The following is a 20,415-nucleotide window of genomic DNA, read 5'->3' on the forward strand; positions in this document are numbered from 1 at the left end:
TATATAGGTGCTGCTGGAATGTTGCTGCTTTGAAAAGTAAAGTTCACCACTGGAAAGCTGAAATTATCTTTTTTGTCGTAAAGATTTGTTTTCAACCGACCCTCATTGTCAATTCCTAGATGTAAGTCAAGATATTGAATTATGTTATATTACGCTTACTAATAATATTTACAAATCATTTTATTGCTTTTATAACCTGTAATATAATTGTGAATCGTGAGCTACCATGAACTAATTGGGTTTGGGTAGCATTTTTTTAAATGTGAACACACTTAAGTTTAAGCTGTAAAACTACTGCATCACTAGCTTTTAAAAATTGAGGTTGTGAATTCGAATTCGGCACGTGGCACTGCAATATAATTTAGACTATGATTGTCAGTTTTCCTGGACTCTCCGGTTTCCTTCGCAAGGAAGTAGCACGTAGTGCTGAATGTGGAGTTAAAACACCAATCCATAAATCATTCAATATCTCAATGTAACGGTTATCGTCCCCATAACCTCCTACAGATTTATATCAGAACTTAACTAATGAGTTTATTGTAAAGGGTCTTGTTCTTTAATATAGGGACGTTAATCCAAACTATTATAAAGAATCAATCAAAAACTGTACATTATATATGTTTTAATTTACCATTGTTTTAAAATCCTAAGTTGTATTCTTGAAATCTAGCAATATCTTCTCGTGACAATTTAACTGAATGTCACCGTTCTGTACATTATAACAACAATAAAAGCTAGATCTACATTTACATTTACAGTTGCAAAAATGTCAGATATGGTCTGCATTAATCTGAATGAATTTAGCTATTGAAAGCGTTTTCAAAATATTAATTTTGACCAAAACGCCTTGCCTTAATGGTGTTGACATTTACATATAGCCCCTGCGCATGTCTTTAACTAGCCATGAAACGATATCTTACAAACACTGGTAAAAGTGTGTTCGTATCAATTTATACAGTCACTTTTTCGGAGTATGAAGTTTACTGGTGCATTTAAACCACAATATGTGATAAGGTGAGATTGACATATCACTGTCTAAAAGTACTAAATGACATTTGGAATACCAAATATTAACAATCATTCACACAGAATTAGATCCTGACTGCGACCCCGAATGACCATTTCTAGTGCTCAATGTCATTGTCATTGTATGCTCTTCCTGAAGAGAGTTCGTTCTTCTAGCTTTCTTGCAACAACATGTAGCAAATATTTTATAAAATCCTCTACGAAATGTTTTATTCATCCAGACATATACAAACGGGTTGTAACAGGCATGACTCATTGCAAGCCAGAATGAGGTATTCCATATCAGTTTTGTGTATTCTTGTTCGTAAAGCCTAGGATCATAGTCTCCTACTAATGTTACAATATGAATCGGTAGCCAACACATTCCGTAAACAAGTACCACAATGATCATCATCTTTACCATCTGTAATTACAAATATTGATATACATTATGAATTCATCATGATTCCCATATTACATTATCTATATACCTAGAGTACATGTTGCTCATTAAAGTTTGAATTACCAATACTTTAGAAGATCGATATAATCTTCAGCATATGAAACTTATTGTCTATCCTTAAAAACAAATCGATGTTAAATTTAAGTTTACATGTTAAAGGAGTCGCAGGTATTTGATTGTGCTTCATTATTCGTGAAGAATTATTGTTTATTGGTTAATGTTAATCACGAATTCAACAAAACACATCTTTTGAGTCTTGCATACTGACTTTATCGAAACAGCGAAATCTTATTCAACGAAACAGGACTTACATAGATAAAGGAAGATGTGGTATGAGTGCCAATGAGATAACTCTCCATTAAAGTAACAATTAATAAAAATAAACCATTTAAGGTTAAGGTACGGCCTTCAACACGTAGCCCTATATGCATACTTGTACACTTCTATTAACGGAAGAACTCGTAACAAAGTTTAACCTAATCAAAAAAGGTGTCTCTAAAATCATTGGGAAGTCCAGTGCTATCCAATTCCGCAAAAACACTACAAACGACTCAAAAGTTTAGAAATATCTATATAACAACATTTTGATGAGGTATGGTTTATACCTTTATTTTTCTCTTGAAACAAGAAATTAAGTAAAATTCGTTGAAAATAATGTTAAATTTATTGATATGTAAATACGATGAAATATTCTGCATACTTTTGTGTGCAGACATTTTAATTTTGATAAACTATGGTCATGTTGGTGTCATTAACTTGTTAAAATTAACATATTTGATTTGAATATACTATTTTTCTCATTGTAGTTTTTGTCAAAATAAGATTTGAACAAAAAAGCCTTAAACAAAAATATAGTTTAGCATAAGCATCGTTGTAGAAGACATGCTTTTAATTATATAGCAACAACTAATACACGATATCATACAGAATTATGTTGATATATTATTTGGGTTGGTACATGTATGTCTTGTTCTTGGTTTATATCTATATATCAGTAAAAACAACTGAGGCTATTTTACAAGTTTAATGCAATTTTGCAATTAAGTACAAATAGTTTAAAATTTAAGGAGATACAATTTGATTTTTATGGGAGTCTAGGATGACAAATGTTGTCCTGTATTTTTTTAAGCTAATATCTAATAATTATCTTAGCTAATAATTTGAAAGATCTGATAGACGATCAAATATCATAGAAGAAAATAGAAAAGTTCTCTGTTGTCTAAAAATCTGTTATATTAAGTCACGATTACCATATTTGTTTACGTGTTCATCACACATATAATCACTATAATGACAATGCATAAATTGGAGGCAACAGTAGTTTACCGATGTTCAAATTTTACAAAATAAGAAGATACAAAGTCAATCAAAAAAGCCATAGGAAAGAGACCGGATACGGCGTTGGAAAACCTCTTCTGCAAGCATGCATCTTTCGATATACAAATCCACAACAGTCAGAATGTCGCAATTGGGTATAGGACACAATACAATTTACAGATCAGACAGTTATTCTGGTATCTAAATACTGCGATCACATGTCGATAGCTAGTTGAGAACCAAAAGGTGATTTGTTAAGGTGGCCATTGTTAAGTTGGAATATTTGTTATGGATTTTAGTATGAAATGGTTCTTTTTACTTTATTCGTAGTATTTGTTGTTCTTCACACAGTTATATTTATTATGACCTTGCAAGAAGTTTGCATCTTCTATATCCATTTTTATAGAAACGGTTATTATGACAAAAGAGTGTCAGAAATCACATCTGATATTCTTCCTCAGTCATAAAAACCTTCCATCATTACCGAACTGAACAAAGAAATAACACGACGGGTGCCGTATACGGTGCAGGAAATGCTTACCCTTATGGAGCACTGATTTCACTCCCGGTTTTTAATGGAGTTCGTGTTGTTTCTTATTTATTATTTATAACTGTTGATGTAAATGTCCTGTGTTTTTTTTTTTTTTTGAGTCTTTGTTTACTCCTTGGTTTTGATTGTTATTGTCTTGTACTATTAAATTATTTATTTATGTATTTCTCTGTCTTAGGTATTCTTTTATTTATTTGTACTGTATTCCCGTCATGTACTGTTGTCATTTTAGCGGTATAATTAACATTGCCACAGAGCGCGAAGGTTTGGCTAGCCATGAAACCAGGTTCAATTCAACATTTTTTTCTTAAAATGTCCTGAGGCAAGTCAGGAATATTGCAGTTGCTATCTAATAGTCCGTTTCTATGTATGTTGCATTGACGTTTGTTCTTTATTGCACTTCAGTGTTCTGTTGTTTCGTACTTTTCCTCTTGTAGTTGACGTGTTTCTCTTGGTTTCAGTTTGTAACCCGGATTTGATTTCTCCATATTGATTTATGACTTTTGAAAAGCGGTATACATTTATTACTGTTGCCTTTGTTTATTCAACTTTGGCCAAAGATCACAGTAGTCGTTTTCGGTTATGGACTTATTATAAAGTATTATCTTTATTCGGCCGCTACGTAACTCATCGGTAAAGCTCGACTCAAAACGATTTCACAGCAAGTGAAAAAACTTTTTTCCGTAAAATTTGTTTTTACAGGCAATTTATTAGTCCCCGAGGGTATCATCAGCCCAGTAGCCAGTACTTCGGTACTGGCATGAAAATACGGATTTTTTTGTGTTATTAAAATTTGCTGTTACAAAATGTAAGAAATTATTATAAATTAAGGAATGTATCTCCCTCATGCATAGCTCTGATTCCTTTCGCGGATTTGGCTATACTTTTTGAACCTTTTGGATTAAAGCTCTTCATCTTTTATATAAGCTTTGGATTTCAAATATTTTGGCCACGAGCATCACTGAAGAGACATGTATTGTCGAAATGCGCATCTGGTGCAGGAAAATTAATACCGTCAATGTTATTACTACCACTGGGTCGATGCCTCTGCTGGTGGACTATTAGTCCCCGAGGGTATCACCAGTCCAGTAGCCAGTACTTCGGTACTGGCATGAAAATACGGATTTTTTTGTGTTATTAAAATTTGCTGTTACAAAATGTAAGAAATTATTATAAGTTAAGGAATGTATCTCCCTCATTCATAGCTCTGATTCCTTTCGCGGATTTGGCTATACTTTTTGGACCTTTTGGATTAAAGCTCTTCATCTTTTATATAAGGTTTGGATTTCAAATATTTTGGCCACGAGCATCACTGAAGAGACATGTATTGTCGAAATGCGCATCTGGTGCAGGAAAATTGATACCGTCAATGTTATTGCGGCAGATAGTATCAATGATGTAGTGTATATCTTAAAAGATGATTTATATGTAAACGCAAGCAGTATACAGATAACAATGTGTACGACAAAATATATAGAAAATAGCTTACTCTGAATGTTTTTCAGTTGACGAGAATTTGTTTGAGTGTTTTATTTTGTTATAAAATAAGCAAATGTAGAACCACGATTCATGCAGACATGACTAATTAAAAATGATTTCTTGTTACTGCCAAATGAGATCAATGCAAATTGAAGGTAAAAAAATGCCGGGAAAAAACAACAAAAAAAGAACCCAGAAATGATTGTAGCCGGTTATAAACTTTTTACCTTTCTCTTTGAATTCGCTAATCGTTCATCTCTCATCGGGACAGCTTCACCTGGTGTTTTCTTTATCCATATAATGTAACCTATTCTACTATACGTACAAGCTAGAGCCATCAGGGGAATAAAATACTGGAGCAGCAAGATAACCAGACTATATACTGATCTGTTCATATCTCCTGTAAAAACCTCAATACATTGGCCTTTAGGACATTGATCTGTGTCATTAGAATATACAATTTTAGATGTTATGGCAGTCGGTAAAGGCACAGCGGCAGACATAATCCATACACATATTAGTACTAATACCACACCTTTGTTAGTTATTTTTGGTCGTAGCGGATGTAAAATAGCTATGTATCTGTCAATACTCATTGCTAGCATTGTCAACGCACTAGAAAATACAGCAACAACTTGAATGTAAGTTCCCAGTGGGCATGTAAATGATCCGAACGGCCAATAATGAAATATCAGATTTGCCATGATTGTTATAGGCAACATTAATGCTTTGATGATATCGCTAAAGGCAAGATTTAACAGAAATAAATTGGTAACACTGCGCATTCTGTGATCGTTAATTATAAGGTAGCACACAACGCCATTTCCAAATATAGCCACAATTAGAACAACACTGTACATAATGAGAAGAAAGCTCTCCCACGGACCGATCTCGGATATACAAACATCGTCTATATCAATTACAGGAAAAGATTTGTCTGTGCTGTTCTCCATGGTGTGATGTTCTATCATTACAGTACTTTTATCCTGAAGAAATACAAATAATTTGCAGTTAGTATGAAATTAATCTGTGATGGATATTATGAAGTACATTTCTTTTTACGTACATAATTTACATTGAACAAGGAAACGTTGTCATTTTATTGCAATCTGTTGTCAGTTGATATGCATGATTGGTCTTTCAATAGTAAGTAAACAATTGTATACAAAATTAACTCGTGTAAATATATGTTTGAAAAAACATTTTGATTATAGACAGGTAAATATGCCGTTGACATGGCATTACGGCATTGCAATGTATTTTTGCCTGTAAACACGAACTCGAATACAATACCCATATACTAAACGTTTCCCAGTAGAAAAGAGTACACTGACCGCGTACATTAAAATTCTGTAGAGTATCGTAATATGACCGTATATCAAAAACATGTGGTGGCTGTTAAACCATGAGCTAATTCGCTTATAATTATTTAAAATGTTTTGAAATCGACTTTTTTGTTTTACCCTCTCTTCGGCGTTTGTATTCAATTTCGGGCTCTCAAATTCTTTGTCTTCGAGCATTACTAAAGAGCCATTAGTTGTCGTATTGCGCATCTGGTGCAATACAATTGGTACTGTGTATGTAATTAAAACTGCAGGAATGTATCTTTCAACAATGTTTAGTACGAAAACATTCACCTGCCCATTCAGCACATTAAATATTCATCAATAGTAATGCATTCACTTGATAAATATGTTTCTGTTTTATTGATAAATTATATATATATACATAATATATTAGTTGAATGAATTCGAAAAACAATGTTTTGGGAGTAACGTATATTGCATATCCTCATTCCTGTCATCAAATCGCTGTTTGCCGTCGATATTGAAATGAAACCTTGAAACACAGATAAAAGATCTTGGAAAAAACTTTCCGGTGGCAAAAAAATAAAATATAAATTGGGCTTTCTAGATTAATTTAATTTACTTGTTCTTGTACATATTCCATTAAACCGTCATGAACCCCATTTAAAATAAATGAATAATGTATACTATACAATAATACATGTAGATTAAACGACTCAAGTCCTAATTTTTGTCGAGAAATGAGGTACAAGATGTTTTTTTTTTAAGAATTGATATAATGTTACTTACATAACTCGACTTAAAGTCGGTTAAACAAAGCAAACATTATGAAATTATTCTTTTCATTTACATGTAATACAGCTGTCGGTGTCAGCTCCATACAGCTATACCATGTAGACAACAGAAACTATCAAGACATATAAAAGAAAATAAATTAATTAAAATAAGTAGTTAAAGCAGAAGCAAAAAGAAATGCCATCGGAAAGAAAAAAATATTGTTGCCGCAAAGTGAAACTTTTTTTTGAACAATTTTATGGAACAAATTTCATGAATTCTTATATAATTTCTTATTGATTATTTTGCCAATGACGGAGGGAATACACCAGTTTCACATTTAACTGCGCATGTCTAATCTAATTAGCAAAACTATGAAATCACGCGATAATTCTCGAGAGTTTATCAACTGGGGGCTAACGGTTGTAAGCAGTGACCATTAAGACTTGGAAAAACAAGCATCTGATTGAGTGTTTGCGTTTACATTTGGGTCATTTCTAACAACATGAGCATCATTTGAATCAAAATATAAAATTTATATTGACCAGACAACTTTAATTATTAACAATTGACACAATAAAAGATTTTAAAACGGACTACTGCTGTGTTGTTGATTGCAGTATTATATACGATCTGATATGCCGCCTGGCTTTATATTAATTGTACCTTTAAATGTCACGAATTCACGCTGAGATCGTTCACCTAACGGGAAGAATAAATTAGATAAATAAGCGGGGCTCACTTCATATACATAGTATAAGGTCATAAATTAAGAAGGCAATTAACACCTTGGCCATGTGGAATCCTCGTTTCACCTTGTATAATCTCACCAGGTGAAAATTGATAAAACGTACCCTTTTCTGTATATGGGCGTTTTTCAATAAAAACGTACTTTCTTGTCCCAGCCACTTAAAAAAAAATGTGTTTGATCTTTGCAAGTAATTTTTTGTGCAGTCAGTACATTGAATTAGATATAACATTTTTAAGCAAAGAAACTGTTTATTTTTTAGAGATTGATAAGATATTGATTCCTGAATGGTCCAAAACAACCAAAATGGCATGTCCCTAGACCGCCTGTTCAACATTCATACTCTCAAATATCTTAAAAAAATGAAGAAATAAATATTAATTTTACTTAATATAAGTTCTTTAATAATTCAAAAGTATGTTTAGAGCCAACATATTTTAATAAACAGCTTTTAACATAGGATTTTTTATTTTAGAAGGTGTGTCCCTAACACAATGTCCACTACGAAACGAAGTCATTAAAACTTGCTTATAAACAGTTTTATAAAATCAATGTAATTTTTTGTTTGCAAGAGATATAAACATTAGGGTCTTACAAAAGAATTGATGCTTTTATAACGGCAATTAAACTGCTGGTAAGAAAAATTGAGCACATCAAATGGACCAGAGTGATACCGTATTTTTGTAAATGTCCACTACGAAACGGGTCAAATCTCCTTCAGTAACTGGTTTTAAAATTATGAAAAAAATATCAGTGTACAGCTTAATAACGCTTTGATGAATATAGTCAGTCTTGTTACTATTGCAATATTGGGGTTGTGAGAAAAAAATAAAACATGTGAATACGTCCCCTACGAAACGGTCCCCTACGAAACAAGTTTGGGAGAAAAACGTTTCGTAGTGGACACTACCACTACCATGCAGTCTTTTTTTACTCTTTTTTCAATTATATTCGTGCAAAGCAAATAACAAAGGTTAGTTTCATGTAATTTTTATTATGTTTTTATTAACATAGAATAGGGTTGATGTCAACTACGAAACTTTTTGTCCACTACGAAACGGTTTTGTCAACTACGAAACGCATCAAAATGTCCACTACGTAACATGAGTTGTACCTTCATATGTGAAGTACTGTCTAATCTTTATTAATAAAAAATGGTTCTCCAATTCAGAAAAAAATGAGATTTTTCTAGTATATAACGTAAACAAACTGGAATGTCTATAGGAAACATTCAAAATTGCAAAAATATGTGTGTTTAGAAGCAGTTTCGTAGGGGACAAAAGTCCCCTACGAAACGGTACACAAATTATGAAAATAATATCATTTTAAAGAGTATTTAAGATTGCACTTTTTGTTTGCAAACAGGTCTATAATAGAGGTATTCAAAATAACTCTTGAAAATAAATTTTAGACTAGTTGATTTTCCGTTTTTTTTAGGTCTGAAAGGAACGCTTTTATTGAAAAACGCCCATATACAGTTACTGAAAAAGGGCGACCGTTTGATAATTCATTTAACTTTTGTACACAATTATTTCCTGTAGTTTGTGTTGCAGATCATTCTTTTCCATCCTGCCTAGGTCATAATTATTTATTAGGAAATTAGTCTAAGAATATTATTTTTCTACCCCCCCTCCTGAAAATCAAATGGTCATCCCCTAGTACAGATGTTTAAAATGTTAACCCTGGTACCTTATTAACACTGAGATATCATGGCCAGTGTGGTTAATGCCACTGGGAATATTTTAATAATTTAGGAGGGGGTCATTCAGCATTTGATCTTAATTTAAGGCATACATCGCTTGTTGTAAATACAGGATATTCAATTACTTTTAATGGCACGAAAAATGATAAAGTTGACAATATGTAGAAAATTACTCGCCCCGCTGGCACTGAACCTCTGCTTAGACGAAATCGATCATGAACATAGCTTAGAAATTAAAATGATATTGAATGCATTGTATTATAGTCCGATCTTTGAAAATTGAAGATGAACCTGTATTTCTAATACGTATTTTAAAACTGCCTTATATCTCACTTCATTTATATCATGGCCGTCTAAAACATCATTGACACAGTAATATTTGAAACAAATGTACATACAAATAAGCAGATGTGGTATGAGTGCCAATGATTCAACTGTCGATCAGTCCATGTCACAATGTATCAAAAGTTTAACAACTATAGGTCAATGTACGGTCTTCAACACGGTACCAGGGCCCTGTCTACTACGTGTCTATTACAATCAATAGGAAAGTGTTCTATTAATGTTATATGCCATGTACGCTAAACAGGATAAAACGCATGGTGACTCCATTTTTTCTGTTGTTTTCTGAACGCATTTTATAAGAGCTATTTTCTCACATTTTACTTTGGAATTCTATTATTTGTTTTACCTTAAAAATGCCTCTGTTTAATCCATACAAAATGCTTCATATTTTCACAGCGTATAGCTTGAAAACACTCGGTGATCTATCATTGTGTTTTTCATATTGTTAGCATATCACAATAATTATGTACTACATCTTTGACAAGAGTATGTGAGGAAAAATTCTATCAATTTTCGTTGAACATTATATATTATACTCCCCTACATTGTACTACCATTATTGGAAATTTCGATTATTTAGTAGTGCCGGTATCATGTCCTTGTACCCATAAAATTTCATGCAAAAGTCACCATAACAGTAACCTGTATTTTTTTAAAAGAAAATTAAAAGTTCGAGTCTATGATACTAAACCTATATGTAGACCGTAAAAACCCTTTACATGCATGTGAAGAAGATGTAAAAAATATTTAAGAAAAACTGGAACAGAACTGAAATTAAATGAATTTCTGATGTTTAGGCTGTTTTCTCTTTATCAAAATATTTTTCTCTTTTCACGAAAAATCAAACTGACATACAGCAATGTACATAACGCAGTAATTATAAGCGGTTGATTTATTATTGTGTTGCTAAATATCAGTAGCCCCCTGTCACGTATGATATCGTTAATTATCGCGAGATTTAAACTCAAACACGCAGAAGATTTCGAGATCAGCGTTGATTAGTAGCTTATGTGAAACTGGTCTATTTAACAAGGCCAAAGCAAATTTATATTATTTGTCTCATTTTCGAATTAATCTTCTGTGCACAGCTTGCTATTGACGGAAATGGCTAATAGATATAAGAAGATGTGATATAAGTGCCAATGAGACAACTCTCTATCCAAGTCACAATTTGTAAAAGTAAACCATTATAGGTCAAAGTACGGTCTTCAACACGGAGCCGTGGCTCACACCGAACAGCAAGCCATAAAGAGCCTCCAAAATGAATTCAAACCGGAAAACCAACGGTTTAATCGATATAAAAACGAAAAATGAGAAAGAAAAAAAAAAAACAATTCTGAACAACATCAACAACCACTGAACATCAGAGGTGGTTTTCTCGAAAGTATCCCAAGTCATACCTAAGACCAATTTTAGGATGGACTTAGAATCGTCTTAGAATCGTCTTAGAATCGTCTTAAGTTGTATCTCGAAGCTATCTCAGACGCATCTTATGTTACGACGTCCTAAACATATCTTAAGTACGAAATTTGAAATAGTAAAAGCATTTTTTTTTGCTAAAACATTTATAAAAGACGAAAACTATAATTAAAATTGTTTACGAAATTTGTATAGTAGCATGTTATTAAATGCATGATTTTGAATGTAATTATAAAATAATATTAAAAAGGATTGTAATTTAAACTTGATACAATGTGTTTTGAAATAAGAATGTGAATTCGTGGTGTCATCGTAACGTGAATCACGAGGTTCAAAGTTTAAAATCATGCACAATTTCTTTATGTACTAGTTAGTAAATTTTATTTATGGTGCGCTTAATTTCATATCAATTTTTACGTTAAAAAAATTAGCAAAAAAGCATGCACAAAGTGACAATGAAGATAAAATGATCTTAGGACACCTAGGTGTCCTAAAGTTAGGACGAAACATGAGATAAATCCTAAGTTACGAGAGCTTCGAGAACATGACGTAGGACAAAGACTTGTCATAAGTTGTTCTTAGGACACGTCCTAGTCCTAAGAGAGTTTCGAGAACACCACCCCAGGTTCCTGGCTTGAAAATAACAAAAAAACATCAACAAAAAACGATTTCGTCTCACCTATATGATAAAATTGTATCAGAATTCTAATAAAGAAAATATAATATAAATCTCATCAAGTGTTATGCATTATTCAAAATACATAGATCATTATGTAACATTATCTACAACTTAAAAGAGTTTTTGTTAAAACTTTGCTTAAGTGAAACTTAAATTATTATCATTAAAATGCATTCACAAATTGATAACTCTTAAACACGACGATATCGATCAAACATCAAATATAGGAACAACAGTGTAGTAAAATTGAGGAAAACGAAACCCATGCAGTAGCCACCATTACACCAATTAGCAAAAACAGACCATACTGAACCCGAACATAAATTACAAGTGCTCTAGTATATAATGTTTTAAAAAGTATATCTGTCCTTCATTGATATTACACATCGTCGCTACCATCAAAATGTATTTTTTCAAAAAAATTAGAAATAAATAATATTCTCGGGAAAAAAATCATAACTTATTTTATAAAAATAGTTGCTTTAACAGAAAATACAATGTTTAAAATAACTGGGAGATATATTCTCAATATACAGGCGTTGTTGGAATGTTGTTTCATAGGAATGGTAAATTCACAATTGGGTAGATGAAACGGAACATGAAAGGAATATGCTAGGTTTTTTTTTCATTTTTCCGAAGAGGCTCATGACAGCCCTGTATAAGTCTACTTCATATGAATAAAAGAACAAAAAAGAATTCTGAAATAAAAGTTCAACATTTTTCGTCGTTAAAAGATTTCAGAAACGAACGAGCATCCGTTCTGTAATCAGCAAATTTGCACTTATATTATGTTTGTTTTGAATTTTATTGCTCCATGTTCCCCAAAAGTCATTGAGATTGTATGTCTATATTTTACAAAATTATTATTCCGATTGCGCTGTTTATACATTTTAGAATAGTGTGGATTCTGAACGTTAATCTATGATCTATCAACAGTTATATATTTATGTGTAACAAGGACAGATTCATACCAATTTATAAAATAGCATAAGCACAAGTTACAACAACAGAACATCGCGACACTAATTGTAACAACAGTTGATGCAAAGTAATTGTAGAGTCATGGTTCAGGGAAAATCCAAAAAGTAAATTCATGTTAGGGACGACATCAAAAGTTCAATGTAGGATAAAAAACTTAATTCATATAGTTTTTTCATTGACCCCCTACCCCTCCTAACTTAATTTGGGAAAAATTGATTGACCAATAAGGATATATGTAAAATCGATGTCAATTAAACAAAACTTGCAGCAATTTTTACCCCCCATCCCAAACTATTTGAATTAAGTTTTTTGTCGTTCATTGATCTTTTGATGTCGGTCCTTAAACACTGTTACTAGTAAAAGTTTTATCATGTTTTTATTTCTTTCTATGTATAATCATTATCGACATCGTTTCCTACAACGTATTGTGAGAATTCCTGCTTATGACCAATCTATTTATGTTTTGTTAGCTCTGTCAATACCAATCTTTAGATGCCAACACCATGACTGATCTGGTTGATCACCCTTTGTGTATCTGTATTGTATATAATAAACTCACACTTTTCAATCGCGTATTTCGGATACTTTCGAGTAGGTCATTGATTTTTTACTGTCAGTAAATATGTCAAAAAAGAAAATGAGATTTGAAAAATTATTAGGATTGAGATAACTTAATTAAATCGACTTGTGGATGCCAGTTCAATTTTATGTTTAAATATACAATTGTAATAAACCAACAAAAGTGCTAATATTAATTTCGTATCGGAAGTTTTAATCAAATAACATGGTTGTTTTTGTAATTTATTGTACAAAAACCATTTGAAACATGCGGACACGAGATAGAGTTACTTTAGGATGCCATTAGTATAGGGTGAACAATTCATGAAAGTACAAATGGTTTAGGATGGACAATAGAAACAGTAATGAATTTCTTTATATCCGCCAAAAATATTAAAGGCAAATTCTTAATCGTGTTATAAGTTTACAATCCTAAAAATTATTGGAGATTTCTACTTGTAGTACCGAGTAACTAATTGACAAAAAAAAAAAGATTCTTAGCCGCCTACAACCACTGCTATTTAAATCATTTATAAAAGGTAATATTTTAAATGACTTTCAAATTGAGATAAACAGTACCACCTTAATCTCAGCAATTAAGCTATCTGGATATTGTTATACTAAATAGACAAATTGTATGGTCACATATGTATTTTATCTATTTATTATTACTATCCTACTTCAAGTTCCAACTTCAGACTTCCAATCATGTATAAGCTTATATAAACTGTTATATTGTTTTGTGTACACGCTGTGATTCTTTTATTGTTGCCTCAACGTTGATTTTGTTTTGATTATTTCCTTAATGCAGATATCTCAGACTGACTTCAGACTTTGACAAACATACATTTTGCTTTGAAAAACTAATTCATACCACTCTAAGATATAAATAATAATTTAGCACTAAAACACTATATTTAAATTTCGAGGAATTCAAATAGGATAACATTGTGATTTGATGACCCCAAAATGTTATTCCAATCTCATAGAGGCATCAAGCTTTTCAGTATGAAAGAATAAGCAACTTCTGTCATTTTTTTTGTTGCTGTGAATATTCAATCAAAGAGGTTTTATGTCCATTTTCCCTATATAGACATTGAGAAATAAGCTATTTGCACTCGATGTCAGAGGTGAAAAAAATCTCTTGGATGGCCACAGACCCACATTTTTTTTTTCATTTTTTCAATAACGATGCTACAAAGTTTTAAGTTCAAGTATTAGAAAATTTTGTCATTTTTTTTATACCCCTGAATTGCCTTAAGCGATGTGTTCCTGTATTTGTTTTGTTTTAGCTTTTTGCTTTGTTCGCGTACAAGTCTTCACTCTATTTGGACGTTTGTCAACATTATGTGTACTAATCGAACAGTATTGTCCTTTTTTTTAAATGGATACCTTAATTTAAATTTTAACATTTGTGTCTAAGAATTCGTATTATATCAATGATTCCGATACACTGATTCTTAAATATTTAACCGAAGTTCATCAATAAAATTAAGAAATATATGTATCATTTAAACCTAGGAATGCCACTGAACGAGCAAAGAACAATCTATTAATCAAACACATTATTAAGTTAATGTATACAGATGTGTTTCCTATTTACTAAAATTTTATAAACAGTGAATTGTAAAATTTCGTTATTCTTAATATGAATCTTTATTTTTTTTTTTTTTTTTTTTTTTTTATAATGAATTTTCTTTATTGTAACAAATAGACTAGCACAACATGTATGAACAAAGGTATACATAATGGCATTTTCACACAAAGGAAGAATTAAATAATAAAACAACAACTGAATATATATGATGTATATATGGTGCAATAATAGGTTGAAAATAAATAAATATCTTATAACATTGAAATCTTATTTGTTCTTGCAATATACATAAGTGGTGTTTCAATCAATATTTAACATTTATTATTTATTCTATGATAGGGGCCCAGGGACTCCTGTATTTGTTATATTATTATTGTCATTTCAAAAATCCAGATGTGGAGTGCATGCCAGAGACTAGCGACCATCGGACAGCTCAAAAATAAATGTTCTAAGGTCTCTGGTCCTTCTTCACAAAATATACATATGTTGTTACTATTTATTTTCATCTTGTAAAGTAGTGGATTAGTTCCCAAAATTCTATGGATAATTCTATATTGGAACCAGCAAAGCTTAGTGGTTTTGGTATATTTTGTACACGAAGTGTGTATTTTTTCCAGCTAATACCAGTCATATTAAGACGGTTCTCCCATTTTTCCTTTGCAGCAAATGTAATATATTTTTCATTCAATACTTTGTACATGTCCTTTGAACCCTTTTTTGATTAAAAAAAAATACTTATGTTAAAAGGTAGTATTGCATGAATTTATTTCTCCTTACTTCAATATTGATCGTGTTTAACCACTCATTAAGCGAGTTTCCTATTCAATAATAATTAAATGTAAAATATTTGGCTTAATGTGATATAATTGTTGGATATTTTGAAATGACATAACTTTACCCTGGTCATCTAACAAATCTTGCACTGTCCAAATTCCAGCATTTGCCCAGTTTTTATAGAAGAATCTTGAACCACCAATTTTAAAGTTTTCTACCTCCCATAAAGAAAACGATAGAATTTCATCAATACATCTTGGTTTTCTAATTTGATTAAGGGGTTTCCAAGCATTAAAAAACTCATGCTAAAATTTATTTGATGACCTTTTAATAGGCCAAATATAACTTATTTCAATAAAATGTATTTGCTCCACAATAGAGACTAATCTCACCCACTTTGAATTCGAATTATACAGACGTAAGTTTTAGTCCCTGTACAAATGCTTTTAAATTTAGAATTTTTAAACCACCCTTATGATAATCTTGACACCAAAGATCTCGCTTGACCTTATCTGGTTTATTATCCCAGATAAAAGCACACATTTTATTTGTTAAGTTACGTAAGTTACTAACATATTCTCATCTGGACTAGGGATAAATAGAAACAGATGATCACGTTAATTTAGCTATGACCAAAGTTTTTAAAATGGTAATCTTTCCAAAGGGGGTGAGATAGTGTTTTGAACATTTTTTTTCAAAGTGTTGTCTATATTATCTAAAACTGGCCTATAATTAAATTAATCATTCTATCTATAGGTCGACTGTAAACGTAATTCCAGGCTGCTTAAATGTACTGGAGACCCATTTCAATCCCCACTTTACACAAATTTGATCCCGGCTATGTTTTTGCTACCTATGCAAATGACACTTGTTTTTCTATATTAATCTTAAGTCCCAAGATTTCAGAATACAATTGGAGAACACGAAGAGATGCATTGAGCGGTTCTGGTGAGCCATCTAATATCAATGATGTATCATCTGCATATTGAGAAAGTACAAATTCTGTATCATCTATAGTAATACCCTTTATCTCCTTACTATTTCTTACCAAAATGCCTTGTCTGCAGCCTCTCTCTATAGTGAAGAATGCTGAAAGACAACAGTTTTGTGTCACCGCAGCTGTTATATTGTTATAGAAGGTTTTAACCCAGGATATAACAGATTCGCCAAAATTAAAATATCTTAATGTATCATAAAGAATTGACCAAGATATGGAATCGAATGCCTTCTCAAAATCCATCAGCAAGAGAATTCCTGGAATATTATTTTCTTCAGTAAAATGTAGAATATCATATATTAATATACAAATTTCGCCTATATATCTACCTGGAACAAAATCAGTTTGATCAGAACTTATTAATTTTGACCAAACAAATTTTATTCTCTCTGCTATACAGCTTGATGCCAATTTATATGTAGAATTTAGCCAAGTAATAGGTCTCCAATTTTTAATAAATTGTTTTGTTTTACCATCTTTACTTTTTACTTATTCAGCAAAATTGACTAAGTGTTATGCAATTTTCAGCATCTCTTACTCACCTTTTCTATTTTAAATTGCAGCGTACAAACTAAGACTTATAGTGTAACATCAATGGTTTCCCAATAAGCTGCTGGAGAACCGGATGTATGATTTCAGTAACAACAAGTCTTTTATAAAGTATTTTATAGCGATGTTTATACCTATATGTTCGATATGCTACATTTCTTCATGAATTACATGTCTACAATTTCTTGGATGTGATTTGTCCGTAAGAACTTTGTCTTGGTGTACATCTAGATGATACATGTTGCCAAACTACTTTCGTAACATATGTTATTAAACACTTATCTAACTTGTTCTAAATTATAATCCTGGTACCTTTGATAACTATTTACACCACTGGGACGATGCCACTGCTGGTGGACGTATCGTCCCCGAGGGTATCACCAGCCCAGTAGTCATCACTTCGTTGTTGACATGAATATCAATAATGTGGTCATTTTTATAAATTTCCTGTTTACAAAACCATGAATTTTTCGAAAAACTAAGGATTTTCTTATCCCAGGCATAAATTACCTTAGCCGTATTTGGCAAACCTTTTTGGAATTTTGGATCCTCAATGCTCTTCAACTTTGCACTTGTTTGGCTTTATAAATATTTTTATGTGAGCGTCACTGATAAGTCTTGTGTAGACGAAACGCGCGTCTGGCATACTACATTGTAATCTTGGTACATGTACATTTGATAACTATCGATTTCAATACGGATAGATTCGCGATAGGACTGAACATGTACATGTATGGAAATCTGGGATATAGTTTTAGAAGAGTTGAAATTGAGAGGGGCAATCGTTTATATTGAGAATTGTAAGGTAACAGCAGCCCTTTATTTACATTTTCCTAGAGGTTAATATGGCGTCTGACTGACAAGCTTCCCATAAAAGACGTTTTGGACCTTTTTTTAATGATATTCTTTTAAAATTAGATTTAGATCGTGTTTATAATTAATCCCGTTCCTGGTTGCATGCAAACACAATGTAACTGTTGATGTAATTTTTTATACACATATAAATTTCGAAACCTGAAACAAAATTAGATAGAATATGTCTATGTCTTGTGTAGAAACACGTGTTATTAAAGACCATGCGTTCGGGTGAAACAATAAATTGATGGAATCATTACATTCTCTATGTTTTCTTTTGTCTCATACGAAACACATTCAAAGCAATAATCGTAACAATTTTCAATATAATCTATCATGCCTCATTTTTGTTCAACCCGAGAAACCTTGTCAACGAAGTAGTTTTTAATTTGATTCCTAAAAAATCCTGTAAAATCCTCTTATTATTACTATCTTTGAAATCTTATTTGAATTAAAAGGATATTTGTTTTCTGTGGAAATTACATCTTTCTTCTGATTTATAGAGAGAAGTCGATATACGTATTTACTTTGTGAAATATATATCATCCTACAAATCTTCATTTTTCAGTGTAGGTTTTCATGCTTAACAGCAAATACAGAAGACTATATTTTATATGGACCACTTTTCCATCTTCAAACTTATCTTTTTAATTAAATGTCTTTCTTTATATTCTAATAACGACATAAAGGTTTCTGTAATGGCCACTTAAAGGTTTTCAGGGTTGCATTAATGACGATTTGATGTTATCTGAATTATTTTATCAAACGATTGATTAAGCATCGCACATTCATAAAAGAAGCAAAATAAAAACTCATCCATGTGATGTCATTTTGACGTCTATTGAATATATATATATAACATCACGCATGCCTGCAGACGACATTTATATTAGTGTAATGATTTGTTGTCTGAATGTGAATGTTTTTCGATTTAAAGAAAATATTGGATGTATTTTTTTTTTATAGCTATTGCTTAAATCACATTAATAGATGATAAGTGCCCAAAATATCTCCGCGCTTTTGTTATTGGACAAAGCATGATGTCTTTTTTGCTTTAATGGTGTTGTTGAATTTGTATCTCCATGACGCATGCTCCATATATGCTTTAATTTATTTATAGAAGACTAAAAATGCCTTACATTATATCGCACTGCGTCAGATTGATTGTAGTCAATTTGCATAAATATCTTTTAAATCGATAATGATAAATATTTTCATCGAAGAATAAGATTAAGATTTATCGTTATAAGTCTTCACTAGGTTTATATTTCACTGCCAAAAGTAGTACACAATTTTGAATCACGTATGTTCACTTTTAATAAGAACGGTCAAATATTGATAATTTAAAATTTCGAACACCTCTTTCATGTGCCATTCAGAGTCTTTTAATCTTTTAATGTCTTTCATAAATAGAAATAAAAGGAGTCAACGAACTAGTAACCCAACGACACATATAACCAAAAAAAAAAAAAAACACCAACATTTCATCACAATTAATATATGACCGGTTCAGATTAATTAAGTTGCTAACTGTCGTGACATTTGGAAAAAATTGCGGACTTTTATCAATACAATTCATGTAGATGTAATTAGTAAAGTTTGTATTCACTTTGATGTCATTCAATGTTTGACGGACATTGTTAAGGGTTATATATTATTATCGACTCCTAGGAGTCGATATTAAGAATTGAACGATGGACAGTTAGTGCGTGAATTTTTCTTGCTACCTGATTGGAAGATATTACGAAACGTGAATAATCAAAGTTTATTGATTGGTAAGGACAATCCAAACCTAGTAAATGTCCTCAAATCCCGTAGAGTATAGGATTTGTCCTCTCTATTTTAGCAATTAGATTTTGCCTGGACATTAATCATGCATATTCATGATATTGGTACACAGGTAACTTTTATCTATAAATAGTCGAATCTTCTTGAGTTTCGTAAACAACAACGTTAAATGATATATACTACTTCATAACGCGTGACCTCACGTGTGTGGTAAAATTTGTTGATTGATGCACGTGGCTATTCTAGGAAATGAATTAATCTACAAAGCGAGAGCACTTTCCATTTTCATCAGCTAAGAGTCGACTAGCCCTTTTTGAAAGGCTAATGCTTGTTTATATGAAGTTTGTCTTTACAGCACATCTAATTGTTCATTCGGTTATCTGTAAATTTATAGATGTTTAAATTCACATCTACAGGTCTTTGGGAGATTTTCTTTGTGGCAATCACAACACATCACCTATTTATATTTTTATTATAAAGATGTTTATTTAGTATGCTTATAGAAAAATCATGCGAGCGCTTATTGCG

General features: G+C 31.6%; 1 protein-coding gene across 1 annotated transcript in view; it reads right to left on the minus strand.

Moving 5' to 3' along the window:
- Positions 1–607: 607 nt before the first annotated feature.
- LOC143045742 (RYamide receptor-like) overlaps positions 608–20,415 on the minus strand; it is a 75,402-nt gene continuing 55,594 nt past the window's right edge. Inside the window, exons 2-3 of the mRNA XM_076218458.1 lie at positions 5,042–5,800; positions 608–1,429 (exon numbers count right to left, since the gene is read on the minus strand). Coding sequence (XP_076074573.1) covers positions 1,082–1,429; positions 5,042–5,785 — 1,092 coding nt within the window. The 5' untranslated portion in view covers positions 5,786–5,800 and the 3' untranslated portion in view covers positions 608–1,081. The remainder of the gene's footprint in view (positions 1,430–5,041; positions 5,801–20,415) is intronic.

This window comes from Mytilus galloprovincialis, chromosome 9, assembly GCF_965363235.1.
Source record: "Mytilus galloprovincialis chromosome 9, xbMytGall1.hap1.1, whole genome shotgun sequence".
Taxonomy (NCBI): Eukaryota; Metazoa; Mollusca; class Bivalvia; order Mytilida; family Mytilidae; genus Mytilus; species Mytilus galloprovincialis.